Source organism: Podarcis melisellensis (assembly GCF_964234715.1).
Source record: "Podarcis melisellensis genome assembly, chromosome: 2".
NCBI lineage: Eukaryota > Metazoa > Chordata > Lepidosauria > Squamata > Lacertidae > Podarcis > Podarcis melisellensis.
The window spans coordinates 76,872,571-76,892,818 of NC_138529.1; the positions used below are offsets into that span (position 1 = coordinate 76,872,571).

Genomic DNA, 20,248 nt, shown 5'->3' on the forward strand with positions numbered 1-20,248 from the left:
GGCCAATGGTTGCAAGGTGTTTTTGCGTTGCCTGTGAGTTTCTCATTTGTTACTATAAGCAGATGTCCCTAAAGGGTACCAACCCCCGGTTTAGAGAAATACAAATAGCTCAGTGCTGACAGAATGCCAAATCCATTGAGGAAAATAAAGAAATGAAGGGGCAGAGGAGAGAATGTGTGTCCTAGAAAAGGGCATAGGTAGCTGGCACTCTGGACAAGGAAATTCCGCACTGTAACATTCTGTTTGTGATTAATCACTATTGACAAATGAAACCTGCAAAGACAAGACTGACCTTTCAGATTCAGATGTAGCAGGCCAGTAAATACCAGTTGCTGAAGGGTGAGAAAATACTAATGCCATCAGGCTGTTTGGGGGAGCCTCTGTCAGAAGCAAAATGCTTGACTAGATGGATTCTTGGTCTGAGGCAGCAGGGAGTGCCCAGCAATGTCTGGGAATTTTTGGAAATCAAAAAATATCATGATTTTAAAATGGACAGTATACCGTAATTTGTGAGTCATGTCAAAAACAGGTGAAGTCACATCTTGGTCCACCATCTTGAATCAAAATGACATTGGCACCCAAACAATAATGAAGACCCCCACCTTGAGAACCTTCATGCCATGTTTGGTGATAATGACTCTTCTGCTTTTCTAGATTCTTGAGTCCAGCCAACTTTGCAAGGACCAAGTGGACTTTTGAACAGCTATACATACACATGCACACCACTCAGTCACATTCTGACCAACACACTTATTTTATTCACTCCTTTTCCCAATTGCCCTTAAGATCTGATCTACACCTGCTGAAGAATGAGCACTCAGCACTCAGGTTACAATTGTGGAGTGTCCTCCATCCAAAATGTAGCACCTTGAGGAGAAGGCTCTTAAGTCTTAAAAATACGAACAGTTCCTTACAATGAAGTAGCACAGTCCTCTCTACCATCTCATTTCCACTTCTCTGTTACAGATGTAAAATAGGGTTAAGTCGTTGGAATATTCAGCCAAGTAAATGTGAAGAGAACATGTCAGTTCAATGAAGCTTGAACCCTGTGTGCCAAAGAGGTACAGAAGTGTCAGCAGCTGCACTGCATTTACAAGATCTCCATTTAAGCTCCTTCTGGTGAGCTTAAAGTTGGGGTGAAAATTGAGGGAACTACTTTTCTGGGGGAGGGGGAGCAAATCTGCTGTTTCTGTTCAATACCTATTTTGCTTTAGGTGCTGAGTGAACAGTGACACTGTGGTTATATGCAGTTAATGAAAAAACACCACACACAAATTAGCCAAATGCTCATTTTTATTATACACATTACAATGCATTTGCTACAGACTTTGCTAAAATTTACAAAAAAAGTAGGTTTCATAGTTTTTAAAAATAAACTTCTTTTTCTTATAAATTCATAAATAGGTGACAATAAAACGTCAAAATTGACTATTGTACGCAAGCTTTGTTCCCTTGCCATCTTGCATTCCACCCCACCTGGTAAACACTGTGCTAGGAAAAGCAAGACAGTTGCCGGTGATCAGTAAGATGGGCTCTAGGCCTGTTCCCAGAAACCTTGATTATTACAAGCAATAAAACTTCTAAAAAAATGCAGAACACTTCAGTTTACACCGGAGTTCTTCAAACCTTTTAAAGTCCTTTTTGGAATGAAGTGAATGAATTCAATATGAATCAGAACTTTCTCCCCACTATGTATGTAAGCCAGGCCTTTTTTATGGCTAGTGGAAGCTGCATGTCCCTGGGACATGAGATTTATTTTTTTAACCACACACCAACTTCTGAGGCACTATTATAGAATAGGAAATGCCACTGACAACACAGAGCACATGAGGAACCTCCAAAGACCATGTCAGTATTCATCACTAAATATTTCCCTAAAAACCACTTTCAAAAGTAGTGCAGACATTATCTCTGTCACATTCCAGACTGTGCCAACACCACAATCGCAGACTTGCATTTCCGTCCCCATCCCCAATACCTGAATTCATAGCCTTGTGCTATCTTTCCAAAGATTCTACCATCAGACTATGACCTGATGGTCAGGCTTAGTTGCCAAAGGGAACTAAGTGTGATAGACACACACACACAAGACAAATATCGCTACACTTAATAGGTACTAACACACCTCTGTACCTGCCCCCATGGATGGGCAAACAGCTGCAGGAAGGGCATGCTTCTGAGCAGAGATGGGAGAAAGAAAAGGTTTAACTTGTCCTTCCCTACTACTGCCCAAATCATTGTAAGTTATTTTAGTCGGTGTATGTAAACTGAACTAGAGATAGTATTTGGATTAACCTGCTCACATCAAAGTACTGATTCTCATAAAGATATGCAATTTCGTTATAGAAGAAGTTGTCCTTAAATCCCATTAGACTCAGCAGGACTTAAAGAGCTGTGGCCCAATACATATCACTTATTTCCCCCTAGCTATAAAAACAATCCCAATTATGCATACTAGGTAGGGTCAATTGATTTCTATGGTACTTATTCCCCAGTACACATGTGTAGGATTGTAATCTTAGGCAGATTGGGGCACTATGTTCTTCTATTACATCTCTTGTATCACTATGGATGGGGACTGGAGAACACACATCACAATGCAGTTGCACAAATAGAGCTAATTTGCATGTGGGTCCCAAGGAAGTAAAACTGTGTATGGAAGGCTGGACATGCATGCATGTCTTTCTTGTGAGATCTAAAATTTTGGGAAGGTAGGGAATAGTTCTCTAAAGCTTGAGAATCTCTCAAATGTCCGCTCCCCACCCCAGGCAGAGAGCTTAAAAGCAAAAACTTCCCTACAGTTTTGTATACCACAGTATAAGCAACCAGATTTCATAAACTGCAAAATTATTAGCATCACAATAAGAGGACTGTGACCAACAGCAATATATTAAGAGCATGCACGTGTCTCACTCATGCACTTTTTATTTTCTCGAAATACAATCAAAGCAGCTAAGATAGTGTATAAGCACCATAGGCAACCATAGTATCAAACCATTCCAGATTGTCTATTTACTATACCCTGTAAATTTCTTTCCTAGTTGTACAAATTAGAAGGGATTCAGGATCGCTGTGCAGTGAGGTAGAGAGCTTACACACTGGTCCTAAATACAGAGAGGTCCCATTCCATGCTATTTCCTGGTACCCAAATTTGGGACCACGGGGAAAGTTTTCATCCACTAAATCACACCCATAATACCCAGCTTGTTTTCCTTACACTTCTCAAGTTCCAGGTTTTCCACACTTCTGACAGCTCTGCCCATCTGAGCAATTCAAAAGTTGCCGTCACCAAGTCCTTAATTCTGATGCTGCCACCTCCCTGTTTATTTTAAAAGTTGAGAATAAAAGCGCAAAGCAGAGCCATGACCATAACAGGGCCAGAAAAACGTCAGGGAGGAGCAGGAAGAGGGAAGGAAAGGAAAGCAAACACAGATGTGAGAGCAAGGCAGAAGGCATTTACTTCTGCTGTCGCTGCCTGGATGATGGGTTTTAAAAGTAGGGAAAGAGGATTCAGAGAAACTGGTGCTTTATCTAGTATGACTCACCGTTTTGTTCTGAAGCAAAAATTGTATTTATTTAGACCACCAGGTCTAAATTTGAAAAAGAGAACAAAATGGAAGAGAAAGTAGGAACAGCTCTGCCAATTCCTCCACCTCCTCTTTCCATGAGAAATGTGCGAGTTCCTCCTTCAACATTACAGAGTTAGTGAAAAGAGCAAAAAGTGTGATGTCTCTTCCTACACTTTTAGGTAATATACAAAGTCACTCTGGCTGGATGATTGATTATATGTTTGATGTATTATCTACTATGGTGGCCGATATTTGCTGCCACGTACATTCTGTTAGCACACCGGTACAAATGTTTGTCAGCACAAGCATTTTTGCTTGCCCAGTGGAGCAATTTCCCCTCTTCTCTTCCCATACACCGTCCTGGGGGTTCTCCCAACCCCCACAGGGCAAACTGAGAGGGCACAGGGAGGAGACAGGGGAAAGCCCTTTTGTGGGCTTCCACTGGTGGGACCAGTTAGCTGAATCTGGCCTTTTGCTTCTGAATGTCTTGTAAGACACTTGGAGACCTTTGTGTCTAAGAAAGAATAATCCAATCTCGTACTGGGTCAATGATAAACATAACTAGTTGCAAGTATCTATATATATGTCCAACATTACCTAATTTCAGATGTTTTGAAAAAAACACAAAAGGAAGGCACTGTGCTAAATTCACATCTTAGATTAACAAATATTTGTATAGATCATGCATTAAGATGGAAATTGCCAATAGGTTAGTAAGGCGGACATCTAAAAAAAAAAAGCTATGCCATTTGGAAAATATTTTTGTGGACGTGTACTATACTTATAAAAATGATGAAATCCATAGTACTTATAAACTATATTTTCCTTGTTGTATAGCAAAATTTATATTCAATCTTGCAAGCCAGTAAAGGGGAAAAAAGAACAACTACAAATAATAGTATTTTAAGGCTATTGCTATAAACAGAAAAGTTTTCAAAACTATGAGCTACTCTTTAAAAGTCTAGATTATGTTCCAACTACCAGGAAACAGTTTTCAAAGATTTAAGCCATAAACTCTCCTCACAGGCTACATAATCACACATTTAATGTACTCCCTTCTAATGAAAGACTTCCCAGTTAATTTGGACACAGATAGAACTCTATTTTAGGAAGTGTTTGTACTTTATTTTTAAAAAGATCTGCTACAAAAAGAATCCAATTTTAAATGGTAAAAAGCATGTCTGGTGCCATCAATTGTGAAAGGTACATATGTGCTTAACTGGCCAGGCAGGTTTAGTAACAGCATTTTTTGTGCAGAAAATATGCCACAAAACATGCTTTCTATGTAACAAATGTGGCACATCTGAAGCACCCAAACCCTAATTGAGAATTGTCTTTAGTACAAATGATTATCTATTTAGTATCAGCATCAGAATCTTGTGTGCGCTCTATGTGCTGCTTCTAGCTATACCTGTGAAATCTGCCTATGCATCTACATTCAATGCTAAACTAATTTTGGCAAATGCATTTCCCTCGTCTATTGTTTTGTGTCTTTAGCATGCAAGTGTGTTTTATTCTGATCTAGCAATGTTGAATGATACAAGACAACTTCATTCATCTAAGGAAGTTGTACAATATTTTGAAAGAAAAAAATGGATTTAGGGCAAAGCAATTTGCAACTTATTTTTATATAACCTCTGACTGAACCAGACAAACTCCACAGATCATCTGCATGGTAGCTGAGGGCCAAAGCACATGATCTGGGCCAGTGGCAAAACAACCAGAAGACTGCTCCTCCGCTGCCACTGCTAAAGTAAAATGTGACTTAGCCCTGAGTCTTGAGGGAAAGAAAAGAAATCCTAGGCAGAAAAATGCATTTATTTGTAGCAAATAATTCTTGTTTCTCAGTGTCCAAGATGGGTGATTCTTTCTATATGGTACTGGGACGCTTCTTTTGAGAGATGCATTTTCCGCCTGATTAAAAGATTTCCTACACAATAAACTTGTGGGAACCAGCTATTGGTTGTACGAAAATGACTGAGGAAAAACAAAGTGCTTAGTTTCTTTCCAGTGATAAGAGACTGCTTTGAATGTTTTCTCACCAAGTTCCCCCATTAAAAGACCAGACCCAATAGTCTAGGGATACAATCCTGAATTCTACCCTGCAGTACATTCTGCCATCTTCCATCGGAGAGATCCCTAGGACAACTAGCACTACATGCCACTTGAGTACCAGACAAGGTCATTGTTGTCTCTGTTTATGGATGCGTATCTGTTCCCGCCTTCCCAAGCACAGATAAGCCCCTATTACACATTCACCAATCCCCAAATAATCATTACCACCAACTCCACCATCTCCTGGTAGGGCATCAGGTTTAAGCACTCTAGGAAGGGAGGGACCACACACACAGAGTAGCTGGTTAGCCATCCCATCTGCTGCAACCTCATTACCACTTTTTCAATGAAACACTTGCAAGCACACAAAGATCCACAGGTGGCTTTGGCAGCTGCCAGTTGCTTGCACTATTCTGTTAACAGCTCATGCCCTTTTACTAGGCACTGGCTCCAAAGGGTGTCAGAACACTCTGTAAATACCAGATAGGTTCGTATTACTCTTTAAAGTTAGGTCTCAAATTTACCTATGTTAGCAAAGAAGCAACAAGCATTTGTTCGTAACAAAAGCCAGTCCCTTCACATTGTTTGGTGAGCTACAGTACAGTACAATCTTATCTGTATGACTGGCCTGGAGAAATAACTCAACTTGTAGAAAATTCAGGGCTATTCAAGGGCTACAACAGTAGGCTCACAAGCAACCCAATTTGGAAAAAGATCCATTGTATTCTGTTCATTCACTCTCAGGCTACATCAGAATACAGAATGTCAGACAACACTAACAGCTGAGTTCTGTGTATTCTCAACATACTTGCTATAAAATGTGCATAGATCGGAGGCAGCAGGTCGATTCTGAAACGTTTGGTGGTCCCAGAATAATGTCTTGAACTGGGAGCTTGTGACTACAATCTTGTGAGCAGAGTCCAGTGGGATCCTGTTCACTTAAACCCTGGAAATCTTATATAGATCACACCCAGAATGTAGATTTAATGATCAATTTCTAAAATCACCACCGTCCTCATCATCGTGGGAGCACCATCAAGTCAGAATCCATTCAAAGTGATCCTAAAGATGTAATGGCTTCAGTTCATCAAAGAGTTAGCTGGAGGAGACCCTTACAGCCCTCAGTTGATTTGAGACCTGGCTATGATGTAAACTTTCCTGCGCAACACAGGCAGATCAGTTTAGGGCTTGGCCTAAAGGGGATGGATCCAAGCCCACTAGGCACAGTTGCTAATCAGCTTCTATTCATTTAAATTATGCAACCGAAGTGCCTGGAGGATTGTACTCACAGTGTAAAAACATTTGTTTGATACCAACAATTAGTTAAGGTAATCACTGGAGTTTTCTGTAACTCCCAAATACAGTGATCAGTTACTGCTGGGCAATCAGTGCTTTTTTAATTTCTGGATGCAGTGGACCTGACGTTTCCTGCTATGAAGTCCTATTTAGAAGCAAAACTTCTTTGTCACACCTCACACTGCATTTCTTAGTAAAATGTAGTTGTGAAAACTATCCCTAACAGAAAGTAAGGCCTCTTTATTTATTATATCTGACACACTTGAAATCAAAGCCACTGCTCTCAAAACTACAAGCAAAAACACAACAGAACCCATTTTGGGTCCATCTTTGATTGGAAACAGTGGGATGAGTTTTTTAATTAAACAAATTTTACAGTCAGTTACTTTGTAAGACAAAAACCAAAACAGACAGAAGGTGCCATATTTTTTATAGCTATGGGTGGATTTTCTGATTAATCATATCAATTTCTAAAAATGATCTGAGATACCAAACTTATCCAGGTCTTCTCTCTTTAATGCTAATTGAAATAATCATAAATTGATGTTTTTGAATTATAATCTGAATTTACAATATGGATTTTCCTAACACAATCAGGGACTTCTGAATGTCCAGGTGCAGGGACCTGCTTTTCAGAGACTTTGTCCTTTGCTCTGAATTGAAGGCCTTTTAATAGGTGCAATACATTAAGCACTGAAAAGCTGGCTTAACAGCTTGCAGATACTTTGGAGTTGAAACCAAAGAAAAGTGCACCAAAAGTTTACTTTCCACCCCCTCTTTCTTCTGACAGGCCCCCAGTCCCTGTTGTATGGAGTGGGATGTATCATGGGGTTGGGGGGAGAAAACTGAGAGGAAAGAGATCCCTGAAAATCAGGTGGAGACACCTTCTGCAAGTGGGAAAGTCAGCTTCCTTTAGCCTCCGTTGATGCATTTTTTCTCTGGTTTCAATCCTTTATTCATCCTATTTTAGTTTTAAGGTGCTAAAAAGAGGGGGGAAATGTGGGCAACATCTGCACATCTTAACTACAGGAATAACCTTAACCTGAGACGAACATAAACTCTCCTTAAGTTAAATGTGCTGAGCAGAAACAGTCACATAGTTTCATTAATACATTGCAGACCTACAAAAAAAAAAAAGAAATTTTTTTCCTTACAGAAACGAGAAGATGCCATTTGAAAGAACGTGCTGTGGCATTGACTAATAGTGGAAGGAGCAGGGGGAGCCACAAGAGAACAGGCTCAATTATTTAAAAGGGTTATCCTACAACTCACAAAATGTGTCCCACATTGGGAGCTCCTGAGCCAATTTCTGACATGAGAGCAATTGCTTCATGATTTATAGGGGCTCCATAACATGGGTGGACATTTAAGGAAAATTAGCAGGGATCACCTATACCTGACTGTGCAGTTTACAGACACTTATCAATTTCTTAACAAAACTGGCCCAGACAAACTTCATAAGGAGTTGATTTCATGGCACACAAAAATAAAACAACCTTAAATAATTTATGATTTGCAATTTCCTCCACAAATTTAATATCTAAAGTTAAATAAGAAGAAGCCCTAGCTGGATGACATCCTATGGAAAAAATACTCCAGCAACAACATTAATGATCAGCATATGTAACTGAAACTAAGCTTCAATAAAAATGATTTGATGCACTGCAGCAATTAAAGAAGCAAATGGTAAAAAAACAAAAACATAATCTTTTCATAGGTACTGAATATGAATTTTAAATGAAATTAATAACACTGAATATTAGAGGTACACAATGTTATCTCCAAGAAGGGGGCTATAAAAATGTGCAAAATAAGTGATGAAAAAACCTTAATATTAACATTACAATCCTAAGCCTATTTACTTGGAAGTGAGCCTGATGAATTTTCAAAGGCATTTACCGTATTTTTCGCACCATAGGGCGCACCGGACCATAGGGCGCACCCATTTTTTGGGGGGGAAATAAAGGGGAAAAAATTATTTCCCCCCCCCAGGCGTGGGGCTGGGGCGGGGGAAGCTCGAGCTTCCCCCGACCCCAGCCCGCAAACAGGCAGCTCTCTGCAAGCCGTGGGAGCACTCCCGCTGCTTGTGGAGAGGTCCGCGAAGCCTGGGCGCGCTGAGCTCAGCGCGCGCAGGCTTCGGCATGCTGGCAACTGTCCGCAAGGAGCCGGAGTGGTCCCGCTCCTTGCGAAGAGGTCCGCGAAGCCTGGAGAGCGTGAGGGGTCGGTGCGCACCGACCCCTCTCACTCTCCAGGCTTCAGCGAAAGCCTGCATTCGCACCATAGGACGCACACACATTTCCCCTTCATTTTTGGAGGGGAAAAAGTGCGTCCTATGGTGCGAAAAATACGGTACGTTCCAAGAAGGTTCTGTTGAAATCAGTAGGACTTCCATTCAATGAAATGTTTTTAGGATCAAGTCTTCCAAAATGGAAATAAAGAAAATAAATTAGTGATCCATGTGTTCTGTTCAGTTCTGCTCATACTGGTTTCTCTATTTGTCTGACAAATGTGAGACAAAAAACTGTCCCGCTAGCTTTGCACCCGCAGCATTAATCAACCCTCACCACATTGCTACATTTAATGTCTAGAAAAACCTATCTTCTATGGAGGTTCCTCATATTGAACAAATGTTAGCCGATTTGTCCTATATAGGAAACTTTCAAGTATTTCGTACTTGAAACGTCCCTGCAGAGAAATTGAATGACACTGTGTGGTTTCTGATTCTTTGATTCTTGGAATGCTGAGAGTTTAAAAACAGAGGCAGTGTTAAGACTCACTGACATAAAAGCAGAAGTGTCTTCTTCTGTACAAGCTCCCATGTACAGGGATTTACAACAGGTAACACAGTTAATTTCTTGTTCAGACAATTTCATACAAAGAGATCCCAGTGGCTTCCTTCTGTGCAACTTAACTTTCAAATTGCACAAGTTCCTCTGAAAGGAATGTGGTAGAAACTGCTACAGAGTAACGGGCGTGGAAGGGTAACTTTTAGATCTACAAAAGAAAGCCCCTTCATAGTGAAAATAATCCTGCAAATGTTAATGTCTAACCTACAAAAATATTGGGCTTGCAGGAAAAGGATACTGCTGCTTTGTTATGCAGCATGGTGTGTGTGTGTAATTATAAGGGAAGGACAGGTACCCTTGTAATTCCAGTAAGAGTTAGAGATTTAAGTAGATCTAAGTAGATCTAAGTAAGAGTTAGAGAACCTGCATCAGCAACCACACCCCCATCCTTCCACATCCTTGCTGTCAAGTTTGATGCTGTCTGTGTTTTGCTCACTGAACATGGGGCCTCCGTGCCTCATCATTAACTCTGTTGCCATCTTTACAAAAGCCTCCTCCACGTTGCTGGAGTCCTTTGCAGAAGTCTCTATGGCACAGGTGATGTCATAGTGCTCAGCCAGACTCTGAGCTTCCTCTAGCTGAACCTCCCGACGGTCACTTAGGTCAGACTTGTTTCCTGGCAGGAGAAAGTGGAATTGTTTACAGATTAATTTCGTAAATGCATCTCCTACGGTCAGGGAAAGTGTTCAGCCATGGGAGGGAGGGGAGAGACACAATAGCAGTGACTCGTGGAAAGGTGCTTGGAAAGCAGCAGGATCGCACAGGTGAAGGAAGTAGGCTGGAGATGAGATGCCCCTTATCTTGGAGATGAGAAAGAGCAGGTGAAAGTGGAAGCGGACAGAAAGTCTGTGGAGGAAGGATGAAGAAATCCGAGCCACTATAGGTTTATAACATTTTGCACTCTGGATTGTGGATTTAAAATTTCATCCTGTTTTGATGCTTAGAAAGCATTCACCTTCAACATAGTTACTTTGTCTAATTAAAGGTTCTGTGCAGCCCACACACTATAAATTCCTATACTAACGTTCATTTTCCTTATTCTGTATTTCATTGGCGGTGTTTGGACATCACAGTAAACCATGGTTTGTCTTGATTGGAATGAGTCTAACCTCCACCCAGGCTCATGCATTCCCCAATCCCCTGTTAGGATTCCTGCTCCGTGTTGGGAATTCCATTCCACCCTTGCTGCAGATATGTGGGATTGTTACATGTCACATGTCTGCAGCAAGGGTGGAATGGAATTCCCAACATCCCCTCCTCTGGCGCAGCCACAAGGATAAGACTGAAAGCTTTTGCTTCCACTTTTTATTAACTGCAGCTTATTATGTCATCCAAAGCCAGCTAACGATGGAGAAGCTTAACTGGAGAAGGTGGAAACAAGCCAGTTTCAAACCATGAAACTGGCTTTTTCAAACAATCTGTTGTTGAGATTCACCACCAAGGATGTAACATTAAACTGTGGTTAAAATACAGCTTTTATCTCTGGAAGTAATATGATTCTGAATGTCTACCTACAGTGCCAGTTCTAGACAAACATTGTATATATAAACTGCAATGAAGAGTAAAATATATCCGTAACAAAGTACATTTGGCATATTGGACATAAGCTATAGTTGTTTATGCTATTCAGTTTAAAGCAGGGCTTTTTTTCAGGCAGAACTCAGTTCCAGTACCTCTCAGGTGGGCGCCATTGCCATTATAAGAGAACAAAGGAGGCATTCATGGCAAGTTCCTCTTTTTCTAGAAAAACAGAACTGGCTTAAAGTATGTTGGAGCTTTACCATATATTATAAACTATAAGAGTCAAATCCCAGAGGACTCGAAGGCTCAATAGTGCTTTGCTCAAATAATTCCTAGTATTTTAAAATGTATTTTTGAATTTGAAAAAGAATAAAGGCTATAGAATCCTAAACCAGTTTTTTCCAAGAGCAAACAAAAATGCATGATGTGGAAATGTGAACTGCAGTAGGAACCAAAGCCAAAGCTTTCCAAACTCTGAAAATATATGTCTCTTCATCTCCAAGATATCCAGGAAATAAAGAAAATATCTCTGCCCTGGCTGCTATTGTCCTATTAAGTAGAAGCATAGCAATTTGTATTTCTAGCTCATTCCAAAATATACCCCACACTCACCAATCAGCAATTGTACTATGTTGGAACCTGCATATTTCCTCACATCCTCGATCCAGCGAGGAATAGACTGGAAAGAGCCTCTCTTGCTAATGTCATAGGCTAGAATAGCTCCATTGGCACTTCGATAGTAACTCTGGGTGATGGTCCGAAACCGTTCTTGACCAGCTGTGTCCCAGATCTGCAACTAAAAAAATAAAGAAGTTGTTAGGTCTTACAAGATATTGGTTGTATTTCTCAGGCGATATGCCTTATCTTAACGGGGGGGGGGGGAAGAGATATTTACTACAGAAGTGTACAGTTATTTTTTTGTTTTAATAAAATTTTTTAACTTGAGAGGAGAAATGGGTTAGGATCCCTTCCAGTCGGGATTCAGGCCTCATTGCACTGGTTGATGATCTCTGGCAGGCTAGGGACAAAGGTGAGAGCTGTTTCCTAGTTCTGCTGGATATCTCAGAGGCTTTTGACACCATCAACCATAACATCCTTCTGGACCGTCTAGAGGGGCTGGGAGCTGGGTACACTGTTATGCAGTGGTTCTGCTCCTTCCTCCTGGGCAGTGTTCAGAAAGTGGTGGTGGGGGATGAATGTTCAGACTCCTGGGCTCTCACTTGTAGGATGTCTCAGGGTTCTGTCCTCTCCCCCATGCTTTTCAACATCTACATGCAGCTGCTGGGAGAGATCATCAGGGGGTTTGGACTGGGTGTTCATCAGTATGCAGATGATACCCAGCTCTACCTCTCTTTCAAATCAGAACAAGTGAATGCAGTGAAGGTCCTGTGTGAGTGTCTGGAGGCAGTTGGAGGATGGATGGCAGCTAGCAGATTGAGGTTGAATCCTGACAAGACAGAATTACTGTTTTGGGGGGACAGGAGGTGGGCAGGTGTGGAGGACTCCCTGGTCCTGAATGGGGTAACTGTGCCCCTGAAGGACCAGGTGCGCAGCCTGAGAGTCATTTTGGACTCACAGCTGTACAAGGAGGCACAGGTCAATTCTGTGTCCAGGGCAGCTGTCTACCAGCTCCATCTGGTACGCAGGTTGAGACCCTACCTCCCCGCAGACTGTCCCACCACAGTGGTGCATGCTCTAGTTGTCTCTTGCATGGACTACTGCAATGGGCTCTACATGGGGCTACCTTTGAAGGTGACCCGGAAACTACAACTAATCCAGAATGCGGCAGCTAGACTGGTGATTGGGAGCGGCCGCCGAGACCACATAACACCAGTCTTGAAAGACCTACATTGGCTTCCAGTACGTTTCCAAGCACAATTCAAAGTGTTGGTGCTGACCTTTAAAGCCCTAAATGGCCTCAGTCCAGTATACCTGAAGGAGCGTCTCTACCCCATTGTTCTGCCCGGACACTGAGGTCCAGTGACGAGGACTTTCTGGCAGTTCCCTCGCCGTGAGAAACCAAGTTACAGGGAACCAGGCAGAGGGCTTTCTCGGTAGTGGCACCTGCCCTGTGGAATGCCCTCCCACCAGAGATCAAAGAGAAAAATAACTACCAGACTTTTAGAAGACACCTGAAGGCAGCCCTGTTTAGGGAAGCTTTTAATGTTTAATAGACTATTGTATTTTAATATGTTGTTGGAAGCTGCCCAGAGTTGCTGGGGAAGCCCAGCCAGATGAGCGGGGTATAAATATTAAAATATTATTATAATATTGGACCATGTCCCATATAGGAAACTTTCAAGTATTTCAATCTGCCACTGTGTTTTCAAACTCTGCACACATATGGGCTGTCATTTTATTCAAACAGCTGCAGATTAGAGTTGCAGAGTTGGAAGGGATCCTCAGGGTCATCTAGTCCAACCCCCCTGCAATACAGGAATCTTAACTAACACATCCATGACAGATGCCCATCCAACATCTGCTTAAAAACTTCCAATAAAGGAGAGTCCGCCACCTCCTGAGCAAATCCATTGCACTGTCAAACAGCTCTTACTGTCAAAATCTTATTCCTGAAATCTAGTTGGAATCTCCTTTCTTGTAACAATATTTTAGGTAACCTGCTTACAAGCTATATGGGTTTTTGTACACCAGTACTAGTACCTTGAACTTAGGCTGGTAGCTAATTGCAAGCTAATGCAATTTGTTCAAGAGTAGAGCAATAGGATGGGAATATTCTGTCCCAGTGAGCAGTGAAGTTGTCTCACTTTGAACAAGCTGCAGCTTCTTGGCAAGCCTTGAGGACAGCCCCATATAGAGGACATTGCAGTAATCCAATTTGGAGGTTGCCAGCAAATGAATGACAGTGGTCAAGGTACCCTGGTTCTGAAATGGATGTAGTTGTCTTACCAACTGAAGCTGGTAAAAGGTACTCCTAGCCACTGAGGGACTGGGCCTCTGGTGACAGAGATAGATTGCATCCCCAGCTGCAAAATTGCTGCTTCGGGGGGGGGGGGGGACTACAACCCCATCCAAATAAGACAATACCCACAGTGTCTCCATCTTACTATCAAACAGTCAATTAATAGTATCAATTACTATCAATATTGGCCCTCCTCCAGCCCACCACTTGGTCCAGCCACTGGTCCTGGGCTTGCATAGTTTCTCCTGATTCAAATGTTAGAGAGAAGTAGAGATGGGTATCATCAGTGAACTGATGACACCGCACCCCAAATCTCCCAATGACCACTGCCAACAGCTTCATTTAGACATTAAACAGCATTAGGGACATTACAAAAGATTAGATTTAACAAAACAAATTATCAGATAGCTCTACAGAAGGTTCATTTAATAAAATAATTAAGAAATCAATGTCCTTACAAAGTATTTGCATAAGCGACACATGGGATTTTAAAAAATTCCTTGTTGTAAGATCAAGTGCTGAGCAAAGGTGAGCAAGTTACTAAAGTACACACTAATTTGAAAAGTATTCAATTTATTCCCAATTAATATAGCTAATTTGTGGTAGATTTATGAATAGACATCTCTTCAGGGTCAAGTAACAAAAACTAGAGATGCCCCAAGCTCACACTTGACTTTGATGGGCAAATCTTGTAGCATCTGGGGTTATACCAGCAGCACCTGTAGTTTGCTTTCATGGACCTACCACACCAGGCATAGGCAAACTCGGCCCTCCAGCTGTTTTGGGACTACAATTCCCACCATCCCTCGCTAACAGGACCAGTGGTCAGGGATGATGGGAATTGTAGTCTCAAAACATGTGGAGGGCCGAGTTTGCCTATGCCTGTACTACAGAATGATTTGCTGTTCATAAGAACACAGCTATCCAGTGTCAAGCCACAAACTAACCAACCTTGTCAGGGTATTGCTTCAGGCATTTGCATGGGTAGAACAAAAAGATCTATTTTAGCATTCAAGATCAGGAAATCCTGCCAGATGCATGTGAAATAGAATGAGAGTTAAGTGTCAACATGGAGCAATCTGATAACTAGCTGCAATGATCCGCAAATGCTATCTCCTTCTTCCTTGACCTTCCTACCACAGTAACAGCTTTTTGCAGTTATCTGTTGATAAAACAAAGACTTAGAGGATGCAGAGAAGTCTTGTACAGTATTCTCTCAACTTGCCTCAAGGAAGTACTTCTCATAATGACACTGCACTTTCCCAGTTCAAAGCACAAAGTTACTGCTGTAAAGGTGCAGTTCTTTCCAAAGCTAGTAGGCCACAGTAATTTGGTGTGCTCCCTAGAACATGATAATATAGGTGCCAGCCACACTTCTGGATAATGACTGCAACAATGCTGAGCAAGCAATATAAATCCTTCTTCCCGCATGCCCAAACCATATCCTGAATCTAACCACTAGCACTCAATGTCTGAAGAGGAAACTAAAATGAGAACCAAAACTGACCAGTCTCCAGACAAAGGGTGGATAAATCCCTTGTCAGTTCTTTTGTTTCATACACAAACTCAGTCTTGAGACACTAGCTGGATGGTCCAACAAAGCTAATAGAAGTTGGCAAGTCAGAATTCCAGAGTGACTCACAGGAGAGAGGCACTTCAGGCTCTTGCCCACCAAAGCAATTATGGGGTGGGAGAAGACAACAGAAATGACTCCCATCCTGATTAATACTATATGGGTTGGGGAGTTAACCTGCCCTTCCCATGCAGTAACCCCAAAGCTTAAGCATACTAGTGATAACAGCCGTGGGAAGGAGGAAGGCAGGGAGGTTTCAGGGGTAGTTGCAAAGCAAATGGGGGCACTGCTCATCACTGTGATGCCTGGGAGAACACGGATGTGGATGGATTGCTCCTTCTTATTTTCTTTGCTCTACAAACTATTTTGCCAATTCCCTCTCTCACATTCAGTTCCCACCCTCATTCTGTTCTGGAAGGTTGGGGGATGCTATGTGTGTTATGTATTCAGTGAGACTGAAATGCATTGTGCTTAATTAACACATCAACTATCCCCACAGCCTTCTGCAATTAAAAACACTATCCTGATTTACCTCTTAAAATAAATACCTTTAGCTTTTACTGAACAAAATAAAACTATGGTACCCCTGTAATCAAGAAGAATGCAAATGCAGCTTGCAGTATTTTTCTCAGAACACATATTCAAGCTTATGGAAGGTTTTCAAACTTGTAAAAAACTGCCCATTTGACAATGGTTTTATGCGAGGAGTAAGCAGCCACACAGATAAGACATTGGTCCCATTTTATCTTCCTGTAACAGGGTCAAAGCTCCACATATGGGAAAGCTCATTTAAATCAAGCCAAGTACTGAACACCGCTAAGGAAGTCTGAAATGTCATTTGAATTTCTCAAATGTAAGACTATCCAAAATTAGTTCAAAATACCAAAAAAACCTGTGTACCATCTACTAGTGGGATCTAAAGGCAGACTATGTGTATCTAGTTTCTTCTACAGTAATGTGTAACTGCCAATCAGAGTAAATTTATTTTTATTTTATGCCACATGTAAGAAGACTTCTTTAGCTTTTCAGCTGGCAGTGCTCTACTCCAAGAACCCTTCAGAGAGACACCTGGTACTAGGTGGAGTCCCAGGAAGGAAAATATTTGCAATTCATGTGTGTGTTTGGCATATAAACTTGACCAAGCTTCAGTCTCAGAGGAAAAATGTCCCAACAGCCTTTTTGCTGGGGAAAAAGGAAAAAAGAGACTAAAAATATAAATGTATATTTAGATAAAAATAAACCTTGGGGGCGTTAATTAATGGAATCCTCTTCCAACACATAAGGTAAAGTAAAACTACCATGTTTATTAATGTTTTTCATCCACCCCAGCAGCTTTCATAGCCTATATTTAAAAGTAGATACATCTACCACACAGGAAATCATGTAGGTCTCTCTCTCTCACACACACATACGACAGCACAGAAGGGAAGCTGTGGCCCTCGAAATGTTGGTGGGTTCCACTTCCCATAATCCCTGACTATTGATCACGCTGGCTGGGGTTGAAAGGAGTTGGAGTCAAGTAACATCTAAAGGGCCACAGCTTCCCCACCCCTGAGCTACAGCCTGACAATGTTAGTTAATATTCCAAGGTTGTATCTGATGAAGTTGTACTGATAGTGCAAAGAGTGTCTTCAGTTTTAATCCTGGTACGGACGCACTCTGCACTGCACAGTCATAGCAATGTCTATGGTAATGAGCATTTGCCCTTGGGAAAACAGTACTGCTCTGCTATTTGTTTCGAAACCAAGATGGCATCTGGAAAAGCATTCTATTTACTTTGCTAGTACTTTGGACAGTTTTCTAAGCCACTTTAGAAAGATGAGTCATATGATAAAGCAGTTGCGCGACAAGTCTGTTGACATTTGTTGCAAGCCTATTCTTAAACCTGTTTAGCACCGTCTGAAGCACTTTTCCAAACCAGCTTAGAAAATCCTGGTGTGATGCTGAAGAAAAGGATACAGTCATAACACCAAACATATTTGAGGCTCTCTCCTATTACGTATATGCACTGTGCATTCTAGGTACTGTACATGTCACATTGTGGACAGGGAGATTCAAAAATGGTTTTTAGTGTGATCCTTTAGCTTCCATTTCTCAGTCAAAAAGGGGAAAATGGCATTTGCTGTGAGGTCTAACAACGTAAGAGGCACAAATAGCCTAAAGATACGTCAATTTTTTAGAAAGGTACTGTGTTAGCATGATTTTAAAAGGACATTAGACAGGCAAAAACAAAACCTTAGGGTTGCATGAGGCTGAAATCATGTTTAAACTGACTTGCCAGTCCCTGTGTGTGCAGCATTAGTACGTAAACACAGCAAACACATAGGCTAGGGATCCTAAGTCTGTGTGTAGCAACAGAAAAAAGAAAGGAAAGAAAAGCTTACAGTATTACAGCACAAGCTTTTGTAGTTAGCAGGACTCAACAGATGTGTGACGTGGACTGTTGGGAGCTTTATGGCTTAAAACCAAGTTAACTAGGTGATAACAGAACACACCCTGACAATTAGAGCACTGTGTACCATATCCTGTACATTTTATTATCGCCACTGATGTGATGGTGATTTTGAACAGTTTATGTAACATCCTTTTGAAGTTTCCTTTAGGTATGCTCCAACTGAGGTTATCCTGGAGCTTCCTCATAAATAACTTTGGAAGTATTTCGAATTCATAAGCAATTGCAGAAAGGTATACAACATTCCCAAAGGGATTTCCATACAAGGTTATGTATACACATAAGGTTTGAAATGCACAGGGAACATTTTTTCGCAGAGCACCTTTATACATAGCACTTTTCAATTGTATATCCCTTTTTACAGTATTATACGCCCACTGAATTGCTTCACTCTGAGGAACTGGCACTGTTACAAGTGCCACATAATCCTTGTTCAAAACTTGTAAGAAGTTGATCTTTCATTGTGGTAGCCACCCACACATGGAGCTCCATGCCTACTCACACGAGGCAGGTGCCTTCACTATAGTCTTTCCGGGGCTTCCTACAAACATTTTTATTTAGGCAAGCCAATACAGACTTAAGAAGGTTGACATGCGTTTAAATATCTTATTGTTGATTTCTAAAAAAAGTTTTAAATACTTGTTTTTAACTGATGATTTTATTGTTTTTTGTAAACTGCTCTAAGGTTTTAGTACAATCAACTGATCTATAAATATTTTTAAATAATCAGACTTTGCACAAAACAGGAGTTACTATCTGTACTATCAGCACATCCAGATAGGCAGTTTCCCAAGTGGCGTGCATCAATGTTCTCTACATCCCTCTGCCACAATAGGAAGTGGCCTAAGAAAATTCACTGTATATACATGACAGCAGCAAGCACCTGAGAAGCGCATCCTTGACACAAAATGGATTAAAACCATTCCTGCAGTATGCTCTTTAGATCAACCAGCAGTGTGGGCCAGGGAAGACATTGAGCATCCAACTCTGTACAGTGGTATCTTAGTTCTCAAACGCATTGGTACTCAAATGCCTTGGTTCCCAAACACCGAAAACCCGGAAGTGTCCTGCTTTTCAAACATTTTTCGGAAGCCGAACGTCTGATGCAGTTGTCAGCTTTTGTTTCTGGGGCGCCTGCACCAATCAGAAGCCGCACCTTGGTTTTTGAACATTTTGGAAGTCAAATGGACTTTTGGAACGGATTAAGTTCAAGAACCAAGGTACCACTGTATGTGTGTTATCACACGAAGTGCACACAGTCCAAACTTTCTCAGCTACCACACCTGATGCCCTTACCTGTTGGTCCAGGGTGGGGTGGGGGGTAAAGTTTGTTTGTTTGAAATTAGTATAGTGCGTTTAGGGTAAAGTTCTAGCACAAACCCTTCAGCAAAGTCTGTTGGCAATGAATTCAGTGCACCTCTGTGGATGTCAGGAGGAGGACAGAGAGGTCTGGTGCCACCTAAGCCCCCCATCCCCCACACCTGTTACCTGCCTGGCTAGTGGGGGTGGGAGGAGCAAGAAGCCCCTTCACTTGCAAACTGAGGCGGGGCGGGGGGTCGTGGCAAGAGGCAGGCCAGCCAGCCCCCCCTTGTTTGTCACCCTCCCTCCTCTCACACTCGGTCCAACCCCCACCTTGACCCGCTTGCCCTGGATCTCCAGGCTCTTCATGGTGAAGTCCACGCCGATGGTGCTGCCCTGCCTCTCGGCGAAGGCCCCGGTCTTGAAGCGCTGCACCAGGCACGTCTTGCCCACGCTGGCGTCGCCGATCAGCACCAGCTTGAAGAGGAAGTCGTAGCGCTCCTCCGGGTCCGGCCCGGGGGGCGCTCCTGCCACGGGGGGACCCGGCATGGCGGCGGCGCTGGCGCTGGGGCACCTCTTGCCGCTGCTTCCTTTGGCCTCCTCAGCTCCACAGCGGCGAGGAGCTCGGCGGCGCCGGGCCCGGCCTAGCGCTGAGCTCGCCGCCCCTTGAGCGCCTGTCTGGGCCGCGACTGCGACCGCCTCAGCATCGTCCCCGGC

General features: G+C 42.2%; 1 protein-coding gene across 2 annotated transcripts; it reads right to left on the bottom strand.

The window, feature by feature from the left end:
* Positions 1–1,024: 1,024 nt before the first annotated feature.
* Positions 1,025–20,200, bottom strand: RAB43 (RAB43, member RAS oncogene family). Of its 2 annotated transcripts, none has more exons than XM_081898360.1 (4): positions 19,865–20,200; positions 11,900–12,083; positions 10,130–10,382; positions 1,025–1,046 (listed from the first exon to the last, which is right to left on the bottom strand). In XM_081898360.1, the coding sequence occupies exons 1-3, from the start codon at positions 20,078–20,080 to the stop codon at positions 10,135–10,137; spliced, it is 648 nt and encodes a 215-aa protein (XP_081754486.1). In that variant the 5' UTR covers positions 20,081–20,200; the 3' UTR covers positions 1,025–1,046; positions 10,130–10,134. The 2 variants fall into 2 exon arrangements, with proteins under 2 accessions (XP_081754486.1, XP_081754485.1); XM_081898359.1 differs by lacking the exon at positions 1,025–1,046 and adding an exon at positions 9,277–10,099.
* Between the last annotated feature and the right edge of the window lie 48 nt (positions 20,201–20,248).